This window comes from Pectinophora gossypiella, chromosome 1, assembly GCF_024362695.1.
Source record: "Pectinophora gossypiella chromosome 1, ilPecGoss1.1, whole genome shotgun sequence".
NCBI classification, from domain to species: Eukaryota; Metazoa; Arthropoda; class Insecta; order Lepidoptera; family Gelechiidae; genus Pectinophora; species Pectinophora gossypiella.
The window spans coordinates 10,168,549-10,180,627 of record NC_065404.1 but is presented as its reverse complement, the minus strand read 5'-3'; the positions used below and the strand labels follow the sequence as shown (position 1 = coordinate 10,180,627).

The 12,079-nt window shown below is 39.7% G+C and overlaps 1 protein-coding gene across 1 annotated transcript; it reads left to right on the top strand.

The window, feature by feature from the left end:
• The first annotated feature begins 1,229 nt into the window (after positions 1-1,229).
• Positions 1,230-11,511, top strand: LOC126366420 (chitin deacetylase 1). Its single transcript, XM_050009530.1, has 5 exons — positions 1,230-1,343; positions 7,394-7,557; positions 8,420-8,669; positions 9,927-10,248; positions 10,367-11,511. The coding sequence occupies exons 1-5, from the start codon at positions 1,289-1,291 to the stop codon at positions 11,193-11,195; spliced, it is 1,620 nt and encodes a 539-aa protein (XP_049865487.1). The 5' UTR covers positions 1,230-1,288; the 3' UTR covers positions 11,196-11,511.
• Positions 11,512-12,079: the final 568 nt, after the last annotated feature.

Below are 12,079 nucleotides of genomic sequence, written 5' to 3'. Positions count from 1 at the left end.
CGAATCATGGCTTGAACATCCCTCAAAGTTTTCGTTACAATGTTACTGATACCTTTATATTAAATTAATGAAAAAATTAAGCTCAATATTATTATATTTGAAAGATGATGAGCAAGTGAATCTGCAAGCGCAACGTTAATCGACATTGGTGAAAATGTATAATTAATTATTTAATGAAAACTAATCACAGTACAAACGACCGTATTTACTAAATTGATTTTACTAAGAATAGGAATTAGGTACTCATGCCATTTTTTTGTATAAGTAACTCTTAAAAATATATCTTCTTTTTAATGTGACTAATAAGTCACGTGCGTTATTAATCTATAATAATAGATTTGCCGCAAATGGCCTGTACTTTGTCGGAGAAGAAATTATCGTCAACGTACATGTAGAATCTCTAAGACAAATACTTACATAAAAATCGACTCTTGATATATACAACGCATCGCAATGATTAGCAACGTAAATTAACAATTGTCAAACTATTACAGTAAGTTTATGTGGGCTTTCAAGGTGATGGTATCGAAAATTTATAGTATGACGTACTTACTCATAATGTTGTAAAATAAAATAGTTTATCGAACTTATTAATTTCCTACATGACAGTTAGTTAATAAACGAAAAGAGTAAGTAAATAAAACAAAGAATCCATAATAATGATAATTATGAATAGGTATTCACGTTACGCTCTTTAGAACATTATACGCTTAAAATAAAGAAAGAAAATGTTTTTATAAATATTTAAAATATTAATGTACTGAAGTAAATAATATAACGTAAGCATGTCGAATTATAACACATGTTATTAATGAAACCGAAAATCCAAATAATGAGCTTATGATATTTAAGTACACCAATAGAAAAAACCTGGATAGCTCAGTGCCAATCAAAGCAGTGATGAAAAAATTTAATATACTTAATAATTTCAGAGAAGAATGTGTCATCGTTATCAACGCTTAAGTAAAGTATACCGATTACATTTAAATAATAAAGGAATTGCGAGTAGAAGATTGCAGTGTGTTTATTTTGAGATGCAGCACCTGATGGCGGTGATGTAGGGCGACGGGGCTGGTGGACTGCCGGGATGGTGACTGGTGGATGGTGGCGGGAGCGCAGGCCCGGCCGGGCGCCGGGGCGCGGGCTGCAGCAGGTGATTCACAGCTGATGAGCGTGCTGGGTGTCGGCAGAGGTGTGAGCGCCGTGGGCGAGCGGGGCGGGCGGGGCGTAGATTGAGGCCACTATTTAACCGCACGGCCGCCGCGCAACGACCTGTTGTGATCCCGTCATGGCGCGCTACGCCCGTGTCGCTACTTTGGCCGCGTGTCTCTTGTTCGCCTGCGGTGAGTCCTAACCTTTATCTTACGTCTCCAGACGCCGTCCATCTCGCGACGTCACCAGTGACGCGATGTCACATCCGCTCATCTGCTAATAATCAGTGATTGCGTCGAATACAAGTGCCGCAAAAGTGAACAGTGAAGTTGCAGCTAGCCCACAATCGCGAGATAGACCGTGTCTCCTCATAGTTTATAAGCGATTGCAGCCCATTGCGATCTCCGTGCGCGAAGCGACAAGGGATATCGCTACGCCGCCGCAAGTATTTCAAGGATAGCCTCAAAACGTTAACCGCACGTTAACACACACAGTTTGTCTGGCAAGTATCGAGCCCATACATGAGTGGCGGTGTTGTGGAAATCAAAAAAATTGAATGAACTTTGCTGTTTTTAGACGTTTTAATTCAGCAACCTAATTAAGGAAATGCTCTGTTGTTGCAAAAAATAGAGCTGGTCAATAATTTAAGTATATTCTGTAACAATAAGTGAATAATTGGCCCATTTGAAAATAGCACAATATTTGACGATGAAGGTAGAGCTTTTCTATAAAGATTGTCTTCGCATGTCAAGGGTTCTAATTGGATATTAGAATGTTAGTCCTCCTGTGTGAAGGATGCTGTTTGTAGATAGAATAAGTAAAACAACTGTTTAGCACCTGCAGTGAGTGCGCACTGCGGCCGCGAAGAACTTTCACATTCGCCCGGAGTTGCGCTGGCGCCGCCGCCACGTGACGTCACGCCGTGTCGCGGGGTGGCTCGCCGGCTGACAACCGCACTCGCCCTAGCTTTTGTTTTCCAGCCACTTATGCAATAGCTAATTGATTACTACATAATAGCGCTTAATGCAAATGGTATGCGGTAGCATTTTAAATACCATAGTAATATGTTCTCGTAAACAATCACAGATAATATTATTCGCGGTTAGTACCTATCAAGTACAACCTCGAGAAGCAGTCTTTATACTTGATTACAGTATTGATAGCTAGGTAAATTGTAGAGCCATACCTAAATTGACCACGTAGCGCTTATAAATTTATTTACGTAACTGAAGGTATGTGGGTAAATATTATGCAAATTATTATCGTTAACGAGTTTAATGTAGATCGCGACAAGTTAGTCAACTGCGTCCACGGCGCTGGGTGTGGACGGTATCCAGTCTGTTCCGTGAGGATACAATCCTAGTATTGCTGAGCAAATTATAAGACAAAATCCCTTAGAAATGAAAATGAAGGGAAAACTGGGTATATGGTGTTTTAATTCTTAATTATGGTTATTATTGTCATACCCAATACTCAGATCTAAAAAAACTAGAATCGTGTCAATAAATTAAAACTATGACTAGTCCTAATTTCAAGAAAAATGGATAATCACATGGTAAATAATTCAACTGTAATGCCTCGTGAAATGACCTTGAAAATAAACGAATGTAATCATTTACAGTAATTAGGTACTTGCCTACTTTCAAAAATTAGATATTTCGTAACTTGAGCTAATAAATGTTAATTGACTAATCGTGATGCCTACTTAAACTTAAAACGACTAAAACGTTATGAAATTTTACACAATACTACTTATTTTCGTCTATATTTTTCATAATTTTCTTATCAATTACTTATGTAAAAAGCAACAAATAAGTACCTATCATGCATCTGTCTGTAGCTGATGATATATAAATAAAATGCTTGAGTCTATAAATGTGGACTGTAATACTTTGTTTAAGTAAATTAACAAAGTGAAAAATCCATGTTATAGGGTAGAAGACAGGGTAAAAATATATAACAAAATGTAAACTTAGCAACTTACATAATATGATGGGAAGTAGAAGACATTATCATGTTTTAATATAGTTTTTGAGATATGATTATTTTTTCATAATCTATGTCCTCATAGCAAAGCTCTACCTTAACCAACCAAAAGTTTCATTTTCTCTTGGTTAACGTGTTTATCTATATGAATTATAAGATATTATATAAATCAGAATAGTGAGTTTCAACTGCGGGTAGTTTAGGGATTTTTGCGTTGTGTAGGGGCACATCTATAAACCTAGTTCAAATTACCTAACCAAACACTCATAACAACTTAGTAAGCAACAACATACTAATAAGGGTAATTTGGAAGCTAATTTCATGAGTTTTCCTTCGTAATCGAAGTCGTGCTCCCGTTGACTAGCAAATGCAATATTAGTTACAAAAGTTGGACTGTTAGTTCCGTTTTGCAGCACGCGAGCGGTTGAGTTGAGTCAGTCGGTAGAATAAGCACAGCCCCCGTAGCATGTAGCACGCGTATTGCGAGCGGTGCGATAAATAAGCCAATATACTTTGTTTTTTATCGCAAAGCGTATAGAGTTGGCTCATTTATCGCATAACGCGCGATATGCGAGCAGCATGTTACGGGGCCAGCGGACTTAGTGCGTGACTGGCGTTATAACTCGTTGTGTGGTAACTGAGTACTTATGGATGTCCACTAATGGAGCCCGTTTAGCTGGCCGCCCGCTAAACCGGACGATCGAGAACTTCCACTCTATATATACACGTAGCCGGCAAGCGACGTGTCGCATGAATTCTAATATGCGATTGTTATATAGTTAGATAGGTAAACGCATATATTTCATCTCATGTTACTCATAACGTCCATTGATAGCACTTACTTATTTTGAATCGATTTAAAAGAACTGGAGGTAAAATGATGACCACGAGAGACGTAAATGGGAAATATTGAAATAACATTTCTAATTATTCTAATACATAACATATTCTACGGCTTTTTGCACCATCTTGCCCCTCTCAATTCAAAATGTAGACCTTGATCAAGGAATTTCAATGGTAATGTCGAGAAATAACATCTCCATAATCCGACCATAAATATACACACTCGTTAATATTTATTCCATATATTAAAACTACATTAAATTAGTGTTTTGAGCTAATATTGACTTCTAATAAGGTATGTTAATTAATGCCTAAAGTATATTAGGTAATAGGTATCCACATAAGACCAGAAACCATATGATTAATTAGTAAACAACCGGGCCGAGCCTCAGTCCATTTAATCGTTTTTTTGTTCTCGACCTTGACCTTAACATTCAATAGAGATCAGAAGTACATAGATTATATTAACATTCTTATTTTCCTAGTAAAAATAGTTACTTTACATAGAACAGCCTATACGTACCACTGCTGGGCACAGGCCTCCCCTCAATCAACCGGAGGAGTATTAAGCATTCTCCACCACAATGCTCCGCTGCGGGTTGGTGGAAGTGTTTCACGGATAGTACCCGGAACCAACGACGTACCTTCCGAAGCACGAAATCATCTTACTTTATGGACAATCAGGTGATACGAGCCTGCAATGTATATACCAAACAAAGGACAATCTCACAGCTTTGTAAGATTAACAATGGTCTTAATCTTACAAAGTTGTCGATCAATCAATATACGTAATGATTGATAGAAAATTTCCCCATCCGTAATCGAACCTGGACCTCTAATAGATCGTCAGCCGAACGCTGTAACTACTAGAACACGAAGACTGTTTACGTATACTTAACATTGAATTTATTTGTACGTAACTTCGATTAAGACGTACATGTAAACAAGGCAACAGCGTGACTTCCGGTTACGTTTGGGCGTTTTCCCGTTATTAGCAAATGTTGGTTGGGAGTGTGTCTAAAGAAGGAAAGTTGAGAGTCAGCGTTGCATATTCATAAGGTCGCGTGACGTCCGCACCTTCTAACTGTCTCTTCACAACCATCCTCGACTACCAAACTGCCACATACATTACACCATGCTACCAATATTATAAACGCAAAAGGTTGTGACGGAGTTCAATGTTGATACTTTTTCGCGAAAAAACTAAAACTTCATTGTAATACAGCTTAAACATCAGCATACGTAAACAAGCAACATAAAGAGAGAATCTATAGGGCGGCCACTAGTGCTCCTAAAACATATCTTACTTTATAATTCCAATAAACACAGACACAATACTACACACACACACACACACACACTAACGTTGCTAACGTGAATACTTACGTTTTTTAACTCATAACTGTTGCGTTTTGTAAATTAAATTACACTCCGATATAACACGCAAGTTTTCATACAACAGGAAATAGTAACCAACAATTAAAAAGTCAACTTTTTAACAGTCTTTTATCGATTTGTTTGACTGTAGAAATAATTTCGAAGATGCGTATTTTCCTTATAAAAGACATCAACGCGCTCGGCCCTGTAGTGTTATGGCGGTCATATAATATTGTAATTGTAATTATAAATAATCGTTTCATTTGATTACGGCATTTAAAATTTTATACATGTCTATAAAGTGTTATAAAACACTTGATTCTATTGCTGTTTTTACCACGGGCAGGTTTCTGCCAAAAACTTTTCTTTTTATGGCAGGGAAAGTTAACCTTTCAACGGATATAAATTCATCAATTAATTTAAGAGTATAGAGAGGCTAAAATCACCATATTATTAATATACAAATATTCTATAGCCAAACACGTGGCAGATCCGGGTCAAAGAGAACTAGTTCTTATTATTGATCATTCGGTGGGTGACAAATAAGTATTTTCTATGTCAGGGTTTTAACAACTTCAATATTCAAGTTTTAAAGTGAAGACAGGGGCGCATGTGACTAATGTCAGAAAGCCAAAACAAATTTCTCAAAATAAGTTTGCAATTATTTATCTTGTCTGAGCTAAATTCATATTTATTGATACTTTCATAACTAGAAAACATTCACATTTCAAAAATGTGAAACCTTTTCTAAAATATTGTGGGTTGACAATACGATTGCTTGACTATTTCACATTAAATTTCACAAGAAATCGAGTTCGACTGTGTCTATTGGGTTTTGTGGCGTAGCTTTTGCTGTACATAGTTAATTGAAGCACGCAATAGATAAATTGATGGTGGTAGTGAACGCGATGTGTCGCAACGTCGTCGACAGGCGGCGCGGGCGCGGGTGATAAGAAAACAATGAGAGGGCATGTGAGCGCGGCGCCGCGGCGGGGAGTGGGCGGGGGCGGCGGCATGCGCAGCGAGGGTCACGGAGCGCAGCCTGCACCGCTGCACCGCACCTACATACCATCTATTTTTGCAACAAACATGTTATAAGTTACTTGAGCCGCAGACAAAGCGTCTGTCACATAAGAAGATAATTACATGTTGTAGCAAGCATCTGCTCTAGTGTGATCAGGGCGCGAACTCAAGCGCGTCTCGCAAGCGAGACAGTTAGATAATATTGCGAGAGTTTGGTTTCCTCGTGTTACGTGCTCGCGGAGTTGTGTGCGCACAACCCGCATTTATTTCTTATTAACTGTTAGCAAATATTACCTAAGCTTGTCTAGCTCTTAATTGGCAAAAAATGACAATACACGTAGGCAACGACATTATGCTACTCGTATGAGAACATAACCGTTCTGACACGATTACATTTGTAGATATCGCACCGATATCGATTACAGTTCGTGCATTAATTACCTGCAATATGCAACTGCAATTTAAAATATGTTGAACCTAGGTTAACAAGCAATACAAAACAGGTCCATTAATGAGAATACTTGTAGTATCTTAATAGGCATACTTATGTTTCCTGAAACGTAATGTCAATTCAAGGAAATCAACTATTCCATAACCTTTGTGAATTATAATAATTTCGACAGCCTGACCCCGCACACAAAGACATCAAATGCCATGCATAATGTACGACTCGGTCTCGGCAGACAGAACATCATAGAAAGAGTCGTCCTTGTTGCTTGCCCAAGCGCTGGCATTTCGAATCCAGTCAAATGTCACGAAGCGCTCACCTAACCTATGACATTTACGCTTTCAAGTGACATTTTGATTCTAATATGAAAATCAGTAGATAGGTAAATAAAATAATCAAAATATTTTTTTGACGTGTTACCGTGTCCTTTATACTAGTATCTTTACACTTTTGTATTTCTGGGTGCCTAATACCAGTCTGGGTACCACCCAGAAATATACTAAGACAAGTATTGCATATTAAAGCATATATATATTTGTATTGAACTTATATTTTTGTATGCAGCGGTAGCCGAGGGGCACCGATGGAAGCGGCAATCGGACGACTCGGCCAAGAAAGATGAAAGCCTGGAGCAAGAGCTATGCAAGGACAAGGACGCCGGCGAGTGGTTCCGGCTGGTGGCCGGCGAGGGCGACAACTGTCGCGACGTGATCCAGTGTACCGCCTCGGTACGTACTACACTCGCTTTCATATACACACTCTTTCCTGCATCACATACCTTATGTGGATGTAAACTGCCATTCCAACGGGTATAATGTACCTATATGGATTCCAGTCAACAGTAGCCTTACATTCTGTATGTAAACGAACTGAGTCACAAATATATTCAACATGGTTCTGCATGTTGCGCGTTCTCATTTAAGCTTAAATGCAATCCGTCGCAACTGCCTACTAATCCTTTAACCCCGTTCATTGCTTAACATCTACTGATTGCTTAACTTAGCTCTTATCCTAAACGGTTTATGAAATGCCTTTAAATAATTGTTTCCGTATTTATGAAACCTATATAAACTTCTCAAATGGCTATTAAAAACCACACAGTAAAATATATAACTGTTATACTTAATAAGCACGTTTATTCTATCGACTTTTATCATTATCAGTCCATACAATTTCCAAATTATTTATACACAAAATGTTTCCTTATATCCTTTTTGAGTTACCATTTATAAAAGTAAAACTACTCCAAAATACATTTTTTTGTATTTCCAAATTACATTTCGTGATAACTGAAGTAAGTTTATTCTGACGCAGGAAGTACCTCTTACTGTCGTAACAAAACGATTCGGTCACTAAGTATGTATTTTTGCATCGCCCTTGTCCTTGGTGGGACTCTATTACTTCAGCTCGATAATGCGTTGTTCCTCTATTGCATACCTATTGTGCAATTTTGTAGTTTTATATAAGTATGCGTAGATTTCATCTTACAAAGATATGGCACCGATATAATATACAATGGAACTCAAATAACTTTCGATGAAACATTTGCAATGTAATTTTATATAAGTAATGTTATTTGTCTCATAACAGGGTATCCAGGCTATCCGTTGTCCAGCTGGTTTGTATTTCGACATCGAGAAACAGACTTGTGACTGGAAAGATGCGGTGAAGAACTGCAAGTTGAAGAACAAGGAGCGTAAGGTGAAGCCGCTGCTGTACACGGAGGAACCGCTGTGCCCGGACGGCCAGCTGGCCTGCGGCGACTCCAGCTGCATCGACCGTGGACACTTCTGTAACGGAGAGAAGGACTGCGCTGACGGCTCCGATGAGAACTCTTGTGGTTAGTGGTTTTATATATACAAATAGATTCACGACCCCGCAACCTCATCTGAAAGTAAGTGAAGAAGCCTAAGGTAGCGGGGTGGTAACTCTCGTTTTAGAGGAATCACAGACTGCGGCAGTTCATTAGCAGGCCATTCCTTAGGAATGAGGATTGAATCTAAACGTAACTACCATTATTTACTAATAAACAGGCTCGACACTAGTCTAAATTTAAAATAAGTACGCAACTGAACTTGAGCGTAGTTTTCGAGCAAGAACTGGCTCGCAGAGCGTGACGAACTGGCTGCCTGAAATGCCAATCACTTGGCCTAAAAAAACATCTCAATGTTATGTCGTAACACACCTTAACAAATGGGGTGTAGTTTATTTACTTACTTTTCTTTCAGTACATGTCGCTGATTCAGTACATGCACATGTCGCTGATTTTGTCATACATGTTGGCAAAAACAAAGTAAGAGAGTAAAGGACGTGTCGGCTTTATAAATAAATTTGTCACGGTATAAACAATCGTAAAATTAATAGTCAATTGGAAAGTTTTAAATGGAATACGGTAGATGACCTCAGTGGTGAGTCCTAGTCGGTATGCAGCAAGTGACGTCTCGGTCACACACTCGTTTCAACAATATATAAATAGCCAAGTTTCTGCATCACTATACGACTTTAAATTAAGTGCGTACTTATTTAAATTCAAGTCACTTCAGACATATTTTCATGACGGGAATACTTACCACCACCATTCACCTACCGAGACGTTGAAATGAAGTCACGAAGTAAAACAAGATTAGTTTAGTAGAATATTACGCTTATTTTCAAATAACATATTATTTCAGCCATGCATGATAGATATTATTTGCGTTTTACAAAACGTATATTTTTTATTAATGTAAGTTAACAACTTCCTCTTAAACACGTGGTTGCATAATTCGAGCGTTGGATATATTGTCTTTTCGTATGTAAGTACCAAACATGTACGACGTGTATTGAATCAAAAAGTGAAATCCAAACGGGTGTCAGCTGAGGCAAGCGATTTGATCGAGCGAAAGTACCCATACTGGTTCCGACTCTCGCCCCGACCCGAGCCTGACGATTATGCGTGCACGCACGCGCCTGCGCTTAGCGCCACCCACTGATCAATATCGCAATCTGTTTCAAGGATATGGAATTGTGAAAAAATAAAGCAGAATTTGTATTATCTATCTACAAATTAAAAATTGTCGTACTTCACGATATTAAACGTGATCGTTTTATTTATTAGATATCGACAACGACCCGAACCGAGCCCCGCCGTGCGACCAGTCGCAGTGCGTACTGCCCGACTGCTTCTGCTCAGAGGACGGCACCGTCATCCCTGGCGACCTGCCGGCGCGCGACGTGCCTCAGATGATCACCATCACCTTCGATGACGCCATCAACAACAACAACATCGAACTCTACAAGGAGATCTTCAACGGCAAACGCAAGAACCCCAACGGCTGCGACATCAAAGCCACTTTCTTCATCTCCCACAAGTACACCAACTACTCCGCCGTGCAGGAGACGCACCGCAAGGGACACGAGATCGCCGTACACTCTATCACGTAAGTTTACACTCGAACCTTCTTATTCACACAATCATATTTTAAACTGCTAGAAAACTTGCCTCATAATGGACTAATGGTCAATCCTTTGTGTTAACATATGTTTTGTCATCCTTAGGCACAATGATGACGAACGTTTCTGGAGCAATGCGACCGTCGACGACTGGGGTAAGGAAATGGCTGGTATGAGAGTGATCATAGAGAAGTACGCCAACATCACGGACAACAGCGTGGTGGGTGTCCGGGCTCCGTACCTACGAGTCGGCGGCAACAACCAGTTCACCATGATGGAGGAGCAAGCCTTCCTCTACGACAGCACCATCACTGCGCCTCTGTCCAACCCCCCTCTATGGCCGTACACTATGTACTTCCGCATGCCGCACCGTTGCCACGGCAACCTGCAGAGTTGCCCGACCAGGAGCCACGCCGTGTGGGAGATGGTAATGAACGAGCTCGACAGACGCGAGGACCCCAGCAACGACGAGTACCTGCCCGGCTGCGCTATGGTTGACTCCTGCTCCAACATTCTTACCGGGGACCAGTTCTACAACTTCTTGAACCACAACTTTGACCGTCATTACGAACAAAACCGCGCTCCACTCGGTCTCTACTTCCACGCCGCTTGGCTAAAGAACAACCCTGAATTCTTAGAAGCTTTCCTTTACTGGATCGATGAGATCCTCTCCAGTCATAACGACGTTTACTTCGTGACTATGACTCAGGTGATCCAATGGATCCAGAACCCCCGCACTGTCACCGAGGCCAAGAACTTCGAGCCATGGAGGGAGAAGTGCGCGGTAGAGGGCAACCCCGCGTGCTGGGTTCCGCACTCGTGCAAGCTAACCTCGAAGGAGGTTCCCGGGGAGACCATCAACCTGCAGACGTGCTTGCGGTGTCCCGTCAACTACCCCTGGCTCAACGACCCCACGGGTGACGGCCACTACTAAGCACCAGATCTCGAGCCGCACGCGCTCTATTAGATGATAATAAATTGAGATTGAGGGATTGCATGGACAACATATTCGGAGGCACACTATCTATACCTGATGCCAATAACAACTCGATGTAGCTCGACTCTACTATGAATATGTTTTCCGGTAGTTTCAAAGTGTACCGGGTTATAATCCCGTCCGTAGTCTAAGTACCTACCTATATGTAATATAGACTCACATAAATATTTAATAGGTCTGTTTTATACTTTGTGTGATTTTTCTAATGTAAGTCTGTTTGATAAATTTAAAAATACAAAAATACAAAAATCGACATCGACTTTAATTTTCCAATATCATTATCTTAATAGGTAGATCAAACACCGTTACAAAAACATTCTAAGTATCGTACTCTTATCTCAGTAATAACAAACGTAAGTAATTATAATAATAGAAAAGGAAAAACAAGTTCCTCTTCCGTGAGATTCGTGCAAGATTAAACTAATGATACTAATGAAAAAGTCTTATAAAAAGGCTAACCATGAAGTTATAATACCATAACGAATCGAAATAAATATACTCCTGACTCATTGTATCTCTACATACCCATAATCCGTGTGAAACCGCTGAGAGCTCCTCATTTGTACGGCCAAAAAGTGCATGCCGTCACTTACGTCATATTTATTTTTAAATCCCTGTATACTTACAAGTTATGTAACTTATTTTACACTATAATGTTGCTGCCCGCAACTTTTGATCGAGGCGATGTAACAAAATGATAAAAAAGAACAATAAATGTTAAATAAAAGAGCAATTTGTGTATTAAGTCTGAACAAAAATCCCGCCAACGTGGTCGACGTTTCCCTTTTTTCTTATTTTTTTTCTTAGCGCTTATCGCTATC